The following is a 16,034-nucleotide window of genomic DNA, read 5'->3' on the forward strand; positions in this document are numbered from 1 at the left end:
GTGGGGCCTGTGGCAGACAATTCTGACTCACTACAGGCTTTCACCAGAACCTAAAATATTACAGCATAGAAAAGTCCTTAATGTAGAGACAGAGGCAAGGCCTCACTGGCCAAGAACTGCAAGTTGTGTACAGAACCATACTTGTCTGTGAAGCTGATTATATGTGGCATAGAGCAGAAGGGACTTCAGGCAAGTCTGAGCCGTGTACAGCAAGAAACCACCACCAGGAAGAAGAGAGAGAAGACAGCACGGGGAAACCTTCCATGTTGGACAAATGCACTACCAGTGTGATGAATGTGGGAAAGCGTTCAGCCACAGTGACACACTCGTGCAACACCAGAGAATCCACAGAGGGGAAAAGCCCCACCAGTGTGGAGAGTGTGGGAAAACCTTCAGCCGCAAAGCCACACTGATCCAGCATCGAAGGACCCACACTGGAGAAAGGCCTTATGAGTGCAGTGAGTGTGGAAGAGCCTTCAGTAGGAAAGACAACCTCACTCAGCACAGGAGAACACACACTGGAGAAAGGCCTTATCAGTGTGGTGATTGCAGGAAGCCTCGGTCAAGCACTACACCCTTGAGTGTTGGACATTCCCCTGGGAAGATGCCTCAGAGAGGCTCACAGGAAGCCTTTGAGACCTGCTTTGCCCAGAACCAGAGTTGTGGCTTTGAACACAAATGGCTGAAATGAAGCCACCTGATAATATCCAGATCACTCACCACTGCATTCTGTGGGGAGACAGCCATACTTTCTGCCCAGTCCTGGGAGACCTCTGACTCCAGGGGTAGTTCTTGTCCCCTCCTGTCTGATTGGCGTGGTGTGGTGACACGTGTGGCCATCGTTAGCCACGAGAACCTTGTCTATAACCTCATGGTTGGCAGCAATGTGCTTTTTTTCCCCATGGATACTATTGGTTTTATTTCAAATGTATGTGTTTGTTTGTGTTTTTGTTTGTTTGTTTGTTTGTTTGAGACGGGGTCTCAGTGTATTTCCCAGGCCAGCCTTAAACGCCTGGGCTCAAGTGATCCCTCAGTAGCTGAAACATGACATGTGCCACTGTACCCAGTTCTTAACGTGAAGCTTGCAATGGACTTCCAGCCTCCCAAGTCACCCACAGTGGAAAGTCCTGGCCTCCTGTTGCCTTGGTTTCTAATAATAAATGCCTTATGATTTGAGCCATCTTTAACCTCGGGGGCCCTTTTCAGTCAGAGGATTTTATCTCACAAACTAAAGAGGTAAACAGCTTTTGTGGGGGCTTTCAACATTGTGAGTGCAATTCCCCAACATACTGAACCTCATGTGAGACATGGGTTAGTGGAAAACAAGCATTAGTCCAGTTTGGGTGGTAACTTCTACCATCGGTGAAAGCATCTTAGGTAATAATTCAGATCTTTGTGGGTCTCAGAGTTGAGGCCCCTCTGTAACCTACAGAGGGTGTATACTGTGGTATGTTTAGAGGACTCGTCACTTCAGCCCCTTCTTGCATCTTGGGAAATTCTTCCACACTTGTTCCATTGACAGCTGTTTGCCTGGGCTTGGGTCATTTTTCATCAAAGTGAAATCTCACTGTACCCAACCCCACCCCTGGAGGGCCAGAACAACAATGGATGACGCACTGGAGGAGCACTGCACACAGGGGCCCTGACTTTGGGCTTGGGTGCATGAATAAGACCTGTGCGTGCCGGGCGCCGGTGGCTCACGCCTGTAATCCTAGCTACTCAGGAGGCTGAGATCTGAGAATCGCGGTTCAAAGCCAGCCCGGGCAGGAAAGACCGTGAGACTCCTCTATCTCCAATAAACCACTAGAAAACCCGGAAGTGGTGCTGTAGTTCAAGTGGTAGAGCACTCGCCTTGAGCTGAAGAGCTGAGGGACAGCGCCCAGGCCCAGAGTTCAAGCCCCACAACCGACAAAAAAAAAAAAGACCTGTGTATGTGTGTGTGTGTGTGTGGTGATGGGAAGCCAGAGTAGCATCTGTAGGCAAGGACCACATAAAGGCCTTCAACAGGATCTGGAGGGCCAGGGGAAGGAGGTGGTCCATAGAGGCACGGCGCCTCCACCCCACATTTGGCATGCTCAGGAGAAGGCCCTGCCATGTGGACCTTGCCCTGAGCTGCGCAGCTTCTGGCCCTGGCTGAAGTATTCACAAGGGCATCTTGCCTGCTAGGAAAATGGAGAAGAAAGAACAGGCCGGACTGGCTCTCGACAGGTGAGGACTGTTTATTGAGGTACAGTGCAGGGCAGCAGCCTTCCCGCAGGCGTGGCAGGTGTGCAAGGAGGTGCAGGTGAACCTAACCACACCCATTGCTCCCAAAGTTACAGGTACCACCCCAGGGATACCCCATGCCAGGACCAGCAGGTTCCCGTGCCCATGGGGCGCTGGAGCCCCCTCAGTGAAGTCCAGCTGGATCCACAGAGGGGGCTCTCGTCGTTGACTTGGGTTGTTCTTCCAACAGGTGGAGCAGGGGCAGCAGCCTTTTGATACCAGGCATGCAGAGGGGCAACACTCATAAAGCCCCTTCCCTAGGACTCCAGGACCTCATCCACACCCGTCCCACCCATGTGCATCTGCTGATGTAGCTGTTGGACGACTTAAAGTCTGAGCACAGCTGGGATCATGGCCCTGTGTTCAAGCAAGGAGCCACCATTCCCCTTGCTTGAAAGCTCTTCTGGCACTTGGCCCGCTGGTCTTCACACGGTAAACAACGCTTGGGCAGGACCGGCGCCACCAACACCTTGTTTGGCTGCTCCCTGGCCATCCTCGTCAGCAGATGGGTTTCCTGAGGTCACCGGATCTTCCCCTTTCCGACAGTCTTGGCAGTGGGTGACTGCAATGGACTTCCACTCCATGTTGCCTGCAAGAGGCTAAAGATTTCAGTGGCTTTGCCTTCTGAGGTAAGCAGCACCCTGTGAAGAGTTAAAAGTGGCTTTGTTTCAAAGCAGTAACCCTTCTGCTGCTCATATTAATTTTGGGCCCACCTGAATTTCAGAAACCGCCTTGTTTGTGCTGAAACTGCTAAACCATAGATTACTTGAACAAAGCTACTCTGAAGTTAGGCCCCACTTTGTACTATAGCTGACCTTGGCTCCCCACAAACTTCAGGAGATGACCAACCTGGCCCAAGATAAACAGACCCTGCAACAAACTCTGACCACCAATTATCCCAGCTATAGCTTATCAGAACCCAACCAGCCAGGAACCTCCCTGCTAAGCTTTAACTGCTCTGGAATGTCCAGATGGCCCTTTAAGACCCAGCCCTCTGCATGCCTGGTATCAAAAGGCTGCTGCCCCTGCCCCACCTGCGGATCCAGCTGGACTTCACTGAATGCCCTGCTGATGCCTCTGCTGCTGTAAATTTGTCAGTCTGTGATTTTCTTTTTCCTTCTCCTTTTGTCACTTTGTAGTTTTTGCCTTTATAAACCCTTGAAATTTCAGCTTGGGGCTTCCTCCTAAGCTCCGCAGTGTCGGTGCAAAGGACGAAGCCCGAGCTGCAGCCCGCAGCCCCCCTGAATAAAGCCTTGCTTTTGCATTTCAGAACGTCTGGCTCGGTGGTCTTGCGACGGGGGATACAACACCTGTCCTTGTTCAGTGAGGCCGGTGCCCAGGGACAGAGCAAAGGCACATCTGCACTCAGCATAGATATTTAACCCTTTCCTCTCTTGCCCATTTTAAGGCCCAAGTGAGGCCTATGAATTCCACTCTCTGAGTGGACTTTTAAGCAGGCTCATGCAGCTCAGGATCCTCCATTCAAAGGCAAACAGGAGCTGCAAACAGAACAAGACATTATTTAAATGGAGAGAGGCATGCCAAGTCTTGGGGCCCAAGGATTTGGGGTGGATGGAGGGAGTGTTTCCACCCACCCAGGAGCTCACTGCTCTGAGGCCCTGACTGACCTATCATCCTCTCTTCTTGTGAGGCTCAGCCAAAAGGAGACCACCACATGGTTCAGGAGAGTTTATGGCGAGGCTTGCAGGGGTGCAGGGGAAGGGAAAGGGAAGAGAACAAGGGACAGAAGGAATGATGGAGACATATCTAGGGCAAGGTGGGAGGAGGTGTGGGTGCAGAGAAGTCCTCAGAGCCAGGGACCACCCCTCCCCCCCAGGCTCCCAGGTGTGCCGGTTACCTGGGTTATGAATGGTGGGCTTGGGCTTCTAGGCAAGGAGTGTTTTCCCCTAGCAGACCTACTTGTCTGACAGGGAGGAAGGAAGGGGGAGTCCCGTGGTGACTGGCACTCAAACAGAAGATCAACCTGTCTAGATGGATTCAGGTGAGGGCTGTGCAGCCAAGCCCAGGGGGCTGTCACAGGCCCAGACACAGAGAAACAAACCAACTAGTGAGGTCCCCCATGCTATGGGCTCCAGCGGTGACCAGGCGACACCCCTCTCCTGACAGGATCATCGGGGTGTCCTCTTGGAGGCTTTCCCCTTTCTTCCCTTCCTCCTTCTCTGCAGGCCTCTTCACTCTCCACAGGCCTGCCCTGCTCCTAGAGGGGGGCTCTCTAGAGGAAGGTCCCGAATGACCTCCGGAGACCCCAAATGGCCACTCGAGGCTTGCCCTGCTTTCCCCTTGCCATCTCTCCCCTACTACTGTCCTCTCGCACTAATGGTTTTTCCCTTATCCTCCTCTCCTCTGGAGTCTACCCTCTCCCCCGCAGCCTACATACGTGTGTGTGCTCGACGCCCGGGGCTGGGGCTGGTCTGAGGAGCGGTGAGGCTGGCCCTCTTGATGCCTCGCCCCTCCAGCACACTATTGATTTTGGCCGGTCCCCCAAAGAGCTTGTCAGTCACGGCGCCTGAACTCGGCCTGGGCGCTGTCCCTCAGCTCTTCAGCTCAAGGCTAGAGCTCAGCACTTGAACCACAGCAACACTTCTGGCTTTTTCTGCTTATGTGGTGCTGAGGAATCGAACCCAGGGCCTCATGCATGCAAGGCAAGCACTCTACCACTGAGCCACCTTCCCAGCCCTGAGCTTTACGCCTTTCTGAATACACTTACACTGTTAGAAAGCTGAGCCCCGGAGGGTAGTAAATCAAAGAAAGAGCAGAAGAACAATCCCAACACACCAGATCATGGCCAGTGGAGGGCCAAAGTGGGACACCGTGGTGAGCAGGAGAGAGGCCAGAGACACGAGGCAGGGGGACAGCGGACATGCGCGCCACTCGGGGAAATGCACGGGGGGGGGGGGGGGGGGGGTTGCCGAGCAAGTGAATGACCAGAGCAAAGGTTCCACCACTCGGCTCAATCACAAGACCACCCCCGGCTACGGACCTCAGCGCGGGAGCTGCCCCGCCCCGCGTCAGGGGGTCCCCGGGCTCTGGGGTGGAGTCCCCATACTCAATTCCCGCCGCTTAGGTGCGGCAGCTCCCGAGGGTGGCCCGGACCCCCAAGAAACTACATTACCCACAATGCCACCTGCCTGTGGCAGGAGCCTAAGCCAATGGGCGCAGAGAACGTCCACTTCCGTCCTCGTAGCGCACGTTGTAGACGGGACTTCCCGTGCCGCTGCCCGGCGTTCATCAGAGACGCTGGTTGTTCGGGTCTCGGGACTGGAGCTCCCCGAGCGCGGAGCCGGCGCGGAGGAGGGCGCGGCAAGGAGGTCGCATGGATGGGCTCGTCCTCCCGGCCTGCCGGGCTGCGCCGCGTGCTGGCGGCGGCCACCCCGGAGTCCCGGCCCTGCGCCCCGAGCCCGATGGCTGCGCTCAGGTGAGTGCCGCGGCCTCCGTTCCAGCCCGCGTCCCGGGGGCCCCGGCCTCCGTTCCCCGCCCGCGCCCCAGTCCCGGCCTCTGTTCCTCGGATCCCCGGTAGGAAGCGGGCGCCGCTGACAGCGCCGGCGCTGCCGCGTCCCGCCGGGGCTCGAGCCGGGGCGGACCCCGCCCTGCCGGCTGGAAGCAACCCCTCGCGGGCTCCGAGCCGCGGGGCCCTGGTAGGTGTCCGCCACGTCCGTGTGCCGCGGGCGTTCAGTCAGCGTCGGAGGCCGAGGCCGCGCGGGAGCCGAGGGAGGCCCTGGCGGTGCAGCCTCCGCCCCGGTAACTCTTCTCCCGCCATCTTCTCCCCACAGATGGCCTCGACTACAGCAGCGCTTCTGGACGGTACCCGGGTGAGTGAGACGTTTCCCGGGTCCTTGGGTCTGGCAGGAGAAGAACTCAGGCAAGACGGAGGCAGGGCGAAGGTGACGGGAAAGGTCGTTAGAAAAAAAATTTGGCAAGCCGGGCGCCCGTGGCTCATTCCTGTCATCCTAGCTACTCAGGAGGCTGAGCTCGCGGTTCAAAGCCAGCCCGGGCAGGAAAGTCCGTCTGATCTCCAACTAACCACTAGAAAACCAGAAGTGGCGCTGTGGCTCAAGCGGTAGAGTGCTAGCCTTGAGCTGAAGAGCTGAGGGACAGCGCCCAGGCCCAGAGTTCAAGCCCCACAACTGACAAAAAAAAAAAAAACAAATATAGCAGAGAAAGAGAGCACGTGGCTTACTTACATGCCACACACAGCACTTGAAACACTTGATCACTAAGCCAGGGGAGAGAGGGAGAGGGAGAATGAGGAAGGGAGGGACTCATGCAGGTCATGGATTGTTGTTGGTTTTGTTTTTGCCAGTCCTGGGGCTTAACTCAGGGCTGGGGTTCTGGCCCTGAGCCTCTCTGTGCTGGAAGACTAGCACTGTACCACTTGAGCCACTGGTGTGAGCCACAGATGCTGGGTCATATCACAGGGTTTTGGTTTGGTTTGGTTTGGTTTGGTTGGTTTTAGGGCTTGACCTCTGGGCCTAGGCACTGTCCCTCAGCTCTTTAGCTCAAGGCGAGCACTCTACCACTTGAGCCACAGCACCACTACCAGCTTTCTGGTGGTTCATTGGAGATAAGAATCTCATGGACTTTCCTGCCAGGGCTGGCTTTGAACCGTGATTCTCAGATCTCAGCCTCCTGAGTAGCTAGGATGGCAGGCATGAGCCACCGGCGCCCAGCATGGCTTATTTGCTGGTTTATTTTTTGTCAATCATGGGGCTTGAACTCAGAGCCTGGGTGCTGTCCCTGAGCTCTTTGGCTCAAGGTTAGTGCTCTACCAGTTGAGCCACAGCTGCACTTCCGGTTTCCTACCTGGACTAACTTTGAACTGCTATCCTCAGATCTCAGCCTTCTGAGTAGCTAGAATTACAGATGTGAGTCACCAGCACCCAGTTTTTATTTATTTTTGCTGATACTGGGGCTTGAACTCAAATCCTTGCACTCTTTGTTTGGCTTCTCTTCTCCACTTCCACCCCCAACTCAAGGTTGGTGCTGTACTATTTGAGCTACACCTCCACTTTTGGATTTTTGCTGTTTAATTGGAAATGAAAGTCTCACTGATTTTTCTACCCAGGCTGGCTGGCTTTACACTGAGATCTTCAAATTTCAGTCTCCTGAGTATTTAGGTTAACAGGGGTGAGCCATCACTGCTCAGCTTGTGGCCCTTTCAAAAATAATTCCCTCCCCACCCCTCAACTTTGCTCAGACCTCAACTACATTATACTTCCACATGACCTGCACGCTCAGGCCCAAACAGATCAGATTTTCTTACCCTGAGCCTATGGAAGAGTCTGAAGACAAGTCATTTTCATGATTACATGGTTTGTTCTGGGCCAGACCTTGGGCAATTCTCTGATGGCCTCATTTTTGCAATAGCTGGGTCAATAGATACTGGAAGTGAATTGTCCCTAAGAAGTGAGGAGAGCAGGCTTCTATCAGAAAGGACATCCCCAATGCCTTGTGCTGGTTGGCAGAGCACAGGTTACAAGCTTCCCTGTTCTGACTACACATTTCTATGGCAGTAGCCATGCTCCCCCAGTACACTTCCTGGAGACAAATTAGGGGCATGCTCATGAGACCACGTTTCGGGTCCTTCTGTTTGGAACAGTAAGGACATTGTGTGGCAGCATGTCAGTTTAAACCCAGACTTGATTGGATGAGATGTTGCAGCATGTTACACGTAGAGGGGTCTGTGTGTAAAGTCGCACTGCTCAAGCTAGGAGCAGCCCAGCAGATGAGGCATTTTGCCGTTACTTTCAGGGCTCTGGGAACCTTGGTATGTATGAACAGAGGCACTTGGTCTCAGGCTTTTTGTAATTAGAATAGCATGAAAGGCAGATGATGTCCTTGAGGCACAGGGAAGCTGAGTGCTTGTACTGTGTTATACACGGCAGAGTCAGTGCTGAAAACTGAGGCTCAGATCATTTCATCCAGGCCTCTGCTCTAGGAGAGCTTGAGCCAGTGGAAGGCCTTTGTGGTCATGTCCTTGTCATTACCCATAAGCTTCTTGGCTGCAGAAGAGCTTGTGGTCACTGAGCAGGTGGAAGGCACTGAGTAGAGCATGTTCAGATTCCTCACTGGCTGTCCCCTCTGTCTCTGAATTATGTTTGAGACTCTTCTGCTACTCTTCCAGCCTTGATTGTCAGTAACTGAGTGAACTCAGGGTCTTATACTTGCTAAGGAGGAATTCTACTACTTGAGCCATACTTCCAGCCAATTTTTATATTAGGCTTTTTTCCCCCCTGATGATGCAGGAGTTTGAACTAAGGGCCTGGGTAGCACTCTACCACTTTGAGCCACAGGTCCACTTCTGGTTTTCTGGTCATTAATTGGAGAGAAGAGTCTCACAGACTCCTGCCTGGGCTGGCTTTGAACTCAGATCTCAGCCTCTTGAGTAGCTAGGGTTACTGGCATGAACCACCAGTGCTGGCTACATTAGTTTCTTTGTTTGTTTTTGTTTTTGTTTTGTTTTCCCCATTCCTAGGCTTGAAATCAGGGCCTGAGCTCTGTCCCTGAACCCTCTCTGTGCTCAAAGCTAGCACTGTACCACTAAGCCACAGCGCCACTTCTGACCTTTTCTGTGTATGTGGTACTGAGGAATCAAACCGAGGGATTCATGCATGCAAGGCAAGCACTCTACCACTGAGCCATACTCCCGGCCCTACATTTTAAGGTCGAGTTTAGTTATATGCCAAGGCTGATCTGGGCCTCCCTCCTCTCACTTGGGCTTTCCTGTCGTACTGAGAATGACAGGCAGCCGTCATGCCTTCCCCATAGCTGGGAAAACAGGCACCTGCTACTGCACCCAACCCACTGGTTGGGATGAAGTTCCTGGATCTTTTTGTTGGAACCCCTAGTATGTTAAGATTACGCATGTGAGCATCAACCCACAGTTTTGGAGGTGGGGTGGCAGTCTAGGCTGCCACTGGAATATCATCATGGGGAGCCCCTCACAGTAGCTGGCGTGAGAAGAACTGTTGGCATGGAAACAATGAGGAGCAAGGGCTGGGGTCAGAGGCCTTGGAGCAGCAGGTAGAACACGGCACAGAAACCACAGCGTGCTTTTATCACCTTGTACAGACATGCTAGAGTTTCGTTGAGACCCTTGAAGGCTTAGGAGTCCAGCTCGTGGGTGATGATTTTGGAGCACCATCCTGCCTGCCTCTTGGCTGTGGTGGAAGGCCACTAGGGTGGGCAGGTAAGGAAAGTTGCCACAGTGAGGAGCGAAGAGTGTACCATTGCTGGTAGGGACAGTTTGATTCTTGATGATGGGTCTTGATGACAGAGGGTAACAGGAAGTACAAGGCAAGGTGGTCACTGAGCAGTGGGAACTGGTGTGGGCCACTTGTGTGTGCCCAGCACACTTAATGTGCGCGGAGGGGAGTCAGGGCACAGAGAGATGGCTATATTAGGGTGTGGGAGGATTTTCAACACTAGGTGCATACAGGAAGGAGATACCCACAGAGTGACAGGCACCTGGCCAGAGCCTTTTAAATGTTTCTCCCCCTTCCTATTATAGACTGAAAAATGAGTTTGTATTTGATTATGCTTGAGAATAGCATCTGGGGTAACAGTGAGCAGCTGTGTGTCCAGGGACCCTGCTAGGCAATGTGTGCCAGCTAACCTGCCTGTAGTGCCATGGGGTTCAGACAAGAGCCGATGTGCCACAAGGACAAACAGCCCTGGGGTAACCAGGAGGAATCAACTGAAATCATCTGATGGTGGAGTGTTCCTTTCTGACCCTGGCAGGCCGGCGGGACCTTCGACGATGTGGTCATTCACTTCTCCCCGGAGGAGTGGGAGTTCCTTAATCCTGACCAGAGACACATGTACCTCAGTGTGATGCTGGAGACCTTTGCACTTTCAACCTCCATAGGTGAGATTGTCACATGCACCAGTGCTCTGCTATCAGGCTCTTTTCCCATCTACTTTTTTGTCCCATGTAATGTGTATGCTGTTGCTGAGCCGTGTGCACTGCCCTGAGTATCCCTCCACTTCCTACCATGGTCAATGCGGGCTGGGATTTGAAAGGAGGATGTCTCCAGTCAGCCGCTGGATCATCCCTTGCTTTCCACAGCTTTCTCTGCTGGCTCTGCCTTGTCACTACACTGGGGATTGCCTGATTGTCTCTCCACTGCTTGAACCATGCCTCCAGGCTGTTTTTACACTGCTTTTAGTGAGATGGAATCCTCTGAGGCTGGTCCTAGGGCTTAAACTCAGAGTGTGTTGTCCCTGAGCCTCTTTGTGCTCAAGGATAGTGCTGTACCACCAGAGCCACAGTGCCACTTCCGGCTTTTTCTGCATAGTTTTATTGGAGATAAGACTAACAGGCTTTCTTGCCCCAGCTGGCTTTGAACCACTATCCTCAGATCTGTCTCCTGAGTCACTAGGATTACAGGCCTGAGCCACTGGTGCCCAGTTCTTCTAGTCTTTTTGCCTGAACCATAATCCCTGATGTCTGCTCAGGTCCTGTCCTCAGAACATGGTTCATGTATTTCCCATAAATGGCAACTTGGACTTATGGAGAATCCTGGTTTCTATGTAAGATGAACGCAGCAAGATGATTACCAGGGTCTTAGAACAATTGGCAGCTGTGTCAGGACACAGGAACAGCGTTCATTTCCCTCTGGGGCCTTCTCCTGTGTCCTTTACAGTTTATGATGCAGTCGCCACTGGACAAACTTCATGTCCGCCTGCTCACTTCCAGGCTTGTCTCATGTGTCCAGACCCAGCGGCTTGTCACCTTTGTGTCTTCATGTATCACATATGTCATTTGCTCTGGTCTGCTGCCACTCTGCATGCTCTCCAGCCCTGACTGATACCCAACACATTCTGACGTGTGCGGGTATCCTTTAATGCTTCTAAACACTCTTTGCATTGTGTCTTCTTGGACTTGGAGTGAGAGAGTCCTTTATGCAGCATGCTCCTGCTTCCTGCTGGCAGGTGATACTGTACGAGACCCAAGTAAGTTTGGATAACTTCATGGCAGGGCGTGAACAACTAGTGCCACATGGCAGCATTGCTTATTTACAACATGTCAGCGCAGTGAAGGTGCTAGGGAGCTTTCCCTTGTGCAAGCTCACCCTGCCTCCATATTCTGAAAATAATCTTCTGGGGCTGGCACTGCCACTCAACAGTAGAGTGCATGTGTAGCACGTGAAAATCTGTCATCCACAGCACCTCCAAAGAACTCCCGTGGATGCATCTCCCCGCCCCCACAGTCTGCAGGCCTCTTTCCATGTTTTCTCTGATTCTAGGCTGTGGACACAGAGCAGGGGACAAGGAGGTGTCTGCACAGAAGGCTTCTGAGGATGGTGCATCGTGCCTAAGGACTTCATGGGCAGGACCGCCCGCTCAGAAGACTCACCGGTGTGACACCTGTATCCTGGCTCTGAAAGATATCCTGCATCTGTCTGATCCTCCTGTGCAGAAGCTGTACCTGGCTGGGCCGTGTGCAAAGCCTCCCCCGCACCACATGCTTCACGCTGGCAAGAAATGCTTAAAGGAGGATATGGACAGGAATTCACTCAGGAAAAGCCATGAATTGTCTACACCAGGAAAGCCCTTCAACTGTGAGGCTAATTGTAAGAATTTCCCAGCCTCATCAGACCAGGTCATTCCTCATGGCAAAAATACAAATAACTCTGAGTTTGGGGAATCCCTTAGCCAGAAAGACAGTCATTACAACCTATTCAAATGCAAAAAAGCTTCCAGTCACAAAAATGTGGCTTTCCATAATCTGAAGGTCTGTAGTAGAGAAAGCCATTATGAGCAAAGCAAGTGTGAGGATGTGTTACAGGACAGACACTCACGTGATTGGCACCAGGAAGGACATGCTGGGGAGCGGCCTTACAAGTGTGGAGAATGTGGCAAATTCTTTAAGCGAGCATACACCCTGGCTGTACACCAGAGATCCCATGCTGCAAAACTGTCTTACAAGTGTAAAGGATGTGGGAAGTCCTTTAAGCATGTGAGTAGCCTTAATATACACAAGACAACCCACACTGAAGAACGGCCTTTTACATGTGGAGAATGTGGGAAATCTTTTAAGCGTGTGAGTACCCTTAATGCACATAAGAAAATCCACACTGGTGAACGGCCTTTCGAATGTAGAGAGTGTGGTAAGACGTTTGTACGCCTGGGTTCCCTCACTGCACACAGGAGAGTGCACACCGGAGAGCGGCCCTACACCTGCAGAGAATGTGGGAAATCCTTTAAGAATAGGAGTGCCCTCAGTGTACACAGGAGGATCCACACTGGTGAGCGGCCTTTTGAATGTAGAGAGTGTGGTAAGACATTTGTGCGATTGGGTTCCCTCACTGTACACCTGAGAGTGCACACCGGTGAACGGCCTTACGAGTGTGGAGAATGTGGGAAATCCTTTGCAGGAGCAGGCACCTTTGCAATCCACCAGAGAATCCACACTGGTGAAAGGCCTTATAAATGTAGAGAATGTGGGAAGTCATTCAAAAAAAAAGATGCCCTTAATACACACCAGAGAGTCCACACTGGAGAAAAGCCTTTTGAATGTAGACACTGCCGGAAAGCATTTAAGCGAATGGCTTCTCTTAGAATACACGAGAGGTCCCACACTGGAGAAAGGCCTTTTGAATGTAAAGAATGTGGGAAATCCTATACAGGAAGATATGCCCTTCTGGCACACCAGATGCTTCACACTGGAGAGAGACCTTACGAATGCGGAGAATGTGGGAAAGCATTTAAGCTAAGTGGTGCCCTAACTGCACACAAAAGAATCCACACTGGAGAGAAGCCTTACGAATGCAGAGTGTGTGGGAAGTCATTTAGAAAGAAATATGGACTTACTGTGCACCATTCAATCCACAGAGCAGAAAGGCCTTTCAAATGCAGGAAATGTGGGAAATCTTTTAAGAGAGCAACAGACGTTACCATACATCAGAAGGTCCACACTAGAGAAAAACCTTATGAGTGTAGAGAGTGTGGGAAAGCATTTAAGCGGATGGCTTCTCTTCAGATACATAAGAGACTCCACACAGGAGAACGACCTTACGAGTGTAGAGTGTGCAGGAAATCCTTTAAGAGGTCAACTGAACTTACTCAGCACCTGAAAGTCCACAGTGGCGCACGGCCTTATGAATGCAGGAAGTGTGGGAAGTCCTTTAAGCGAGCAGCTGAACTTATTGTGCACCAGAGAGTGCACACTGGAGAGCGGCCCTACAAGTGCGGAGAGTGTGGCAAGTCCTACAAGCAAAGAGGTGTCCTTATCGTGCACCAGAGGATCCACACTGTCGTAAAGCCTTACGAGTGCAGAGATTGCGGGAAGTTCTTTACACAAAGAGGTGACCTGAATGTGCACCAGAGGGTGCACACCGGAGAAAGGCCTTACGAGTGTGAAAAATGTGGGAAGGCATTTAAAAAGAGACATGCACTCAATGTGCACCGAGTCACTCACACGGGAGAAAGGCCGTACGAGTGCAGACAGTGTGGGAAATCTTTCATTCAGCGCTCTCATCTTACTGTTCACTGCAAGATTCATGCTGGATAAACATCTCACAAATGCAATGAATGTGTAAAAGCTTTGGGGTACAGAAGCAATGTGGGTTCATTCTCCATGTTTGGTGTGGTTTTTATGAAAGAGCTCACTTTGTTATAAATAGAGAAGTTCACACTTAGGATTTATGAGTGTGATGAAAGTAGGAAAGGGCTGGGAAGGTGGCTCAGTGGCAGAGTGCTTGCCTGGCATTCATGAGGCCCTGGGTTCGATTCCTCAGCACCAGCAGAAAAGGCTGGACGTGGCGCTGTGGCTCAAGTGGTAGAGTGCTCTCCTTGAGCTGAAGAGCTGAGGGGCAGCACCCAGGCCCAGAGTTCAGGCCCACAACTGACAAAAAAAAAGAAAGTAGCAAAGTGATTAGGCACAAAACCAATTATCATTAATCACCGTAAAGTTTACAGTGAGAAAATTACAGTTGTCATTGTGGGAAGTTCCTTAACCAAGATCTCATGTCCCCAGAGTAAGGCTTTATGAATGGAGCAAATGTGCATCATCTGGCTCTCTTTTTTTTTTTTTTTTTTGGTCGGCAGTGGGACTTGAACTCTGAGACTGGGGACTGCTGTCCCTCGGCTCTTTAGCTTAAGGCTAGTGCTCTACCACTTGAGCACAGTACCACGTCTGGTCTTCTGGTGGTTTACTGGAGATAAGAGTTTTACAAACTTTCCTGCGCAGACTGGCTTTGAACCTCAGTGCTCAGATCTCAGCCTCCTGAGTAGGATTACAGTTGTGAGCCAATGGTGCCCAGCTTGATTGACATTTTGTAAGAAGGGCTTAGCCACTTTTGAAAGTTGTTGATCCCATAGTTGATGTTTCTGAACTCACACAAATGTAACTGCCTCACAGTTCCTGTACATTAATAAATTTGTTGAATCCATATTTAATTATGGTGGTTGATTTAACCATGCTGGGTGAGGTCATAAAGCCTTTGGGTTCATTTATATGATGGAGGGGTTGGGCAATGTTATGGGATCCTCCTTCCTCTACACCACAGTAACATGTGCCCCAGGATAGAAAGTACAGTGGTGGAGAGTGTTTTCTGCTTTACGGTCCCCCCTCTCCCCTCACCCATTTGGATTTTTTTTTAAACTACCTTTTTTTGTCTTTTTTGGTACTGGGGATCGAACCCAGGATATTGTACTTGCTAGGCAAGCATTTTGCCACTGAGCTACATCCCAGCCCTCCTTTCATTTTTTTTTTTTTTTGGGGGGGGGGGGGTTGGTCCTGGGACTTGAACTTGGCCTGCTTGTTCCTGCTGCTTTTGCTTAAGGGTAACTCTCTACCACCTGCACAACAGCGCCACTTCCAGCTTTTTCTGGGTATTTTATTGGAGATAACTCTCACGGTCTTTTCTGCCCAGGCTGGCTTTAGATCTCGGGACTCAGCCTCCTTTGAGTAGCTAGGATTACAGGTGTGAGCCACTGTTGCCCAACACCTCCAATGGAATACATAGGATTTTGTGGTCCTAAATTGTGGCCTGGAAGTTTTCACATTTTGTGATGCCAGAGATCATCCAAAGAGAGGACTTGGATGTGAACAGCTACATTGGCTCTGGAAATAGCATGGCTTTCTTCATTTGTTACAGAAGATGCCATCAAATGCCGGCTGTTGAGAGAACACTTCCTCACATCATACCAAGGTGCTGCTTCAATAATACCACTCACACAGGAAACCACTGGCATACATAAGCATTGGAGAGGGCAGTATGGATCCAGACTAGCACCTGTAGGTAGGTGCAGACATTGGAGTCAACATGGCATTGGGCCATGTCCATTCTGGCTATACTGTCATAGTCACCTATCACAGGGTGGTGCAGGAATTCAGCAACTAGCTTCTGTGTGTTAACACTGGACAAGGGAACAGATATTCAGTCTAGCTAGTACCCAGTTTTCTCAATATGATGGAAACAATATCAACCTGACCGTCATGTAGTTCAAACTTGGTTAATATTAGTAAAGAATAAAATGGTAGCTGGGAGCCGGTGGCTCAGGCCTGTCATCCTAGCTACTCAGGAGGCTGAGATCTGAGGATCACAGTTCAAAGCCAGCCTGGGCAGGAATTCCAGTCCATGAGTCTCATTTCCAATAAATCAACAGAAAACCGGACACAGCACAACTGACTGAAATAGATAATAAAATGGTATGACATCTTCAATACCTGTGTACGCTCACATGTGAGCACACCAGTACACCAGTACTAGGGCTTGAACTCAGGGTCTTGGTATTTCCTGAGC

General features: G+C 51.3%; 1 protein-coding gene across 1 annotated transcript; it reads left to right on the top strand.

Annotated features, from left to right (window-relative positions):
• The first annotated feature begins 274 nt into the window (after window positions 1-274).
• Window positions 275-14,012, top strand: LOC122110605 (zinc finger protein 665-like). Its single transcript, XM_042683185.1, has 6 exons — window positions 275-458; window positions 2,812-2,894; window positions 5,519-5,701; window positions 6,057-6,095; window positions 10,024-10,150; window positions 11,532-14,012. The coding sequence occupies exons 1-6, from the start codon at window positions 275-277 to the stop codon at window positions 13,796-13,798; spliced, it is 2,883 nt and encodes a 960-aa protein (XP_042539119.1). The 3' UTR covers window positions 13,799-14,012.
• The last annotated feature ends 2,022 nt before the right edge of the window (window positions 14,013-16,034 follow it).

This window comes from Dipodomys spectabilis, unplaced genomic scaffold (assembly GCF_019054845.1).
Source record: "Dipodomys spectabilis isolate Male_0828 unplaced genomic scaffold, ASM1905484v1 ptg000080l, whole genome shotgun sequence".
In the NCBI taxonomy this organism is placed as follows: domain Eukaryota; kingdom Metazoa; phylum Chordata; class Mammalia; order Rodentia; family Heteromyidae; genus Dipodomys; species Dipodomys spectabilis.

Bases quoted from the DNA above. Each gene is read 5' to 3' on its own strand.
- LOC122110605 (XM_042683185.1), top strand. From the start codon at position 275: ATGCACTACCAGTGTGATGAATGTGGGAAAGCGTTCAGCCACAGTGAC. The intron at 459-2,811 runs GTGAGTGTGGAA...CCTTTCCGACAG, and splicing joins AGAAAGGCCTTATGAGTGCA to TCTTGGCAGTGGGTGACTGC. The intron at 10,151-11,531 runs GTGAGATTGTCA...CTCTGATTCTAG, and splicing joins TGCACTTTCAACCTCCATAG to GCTGTGGACACAGAGCAGGG.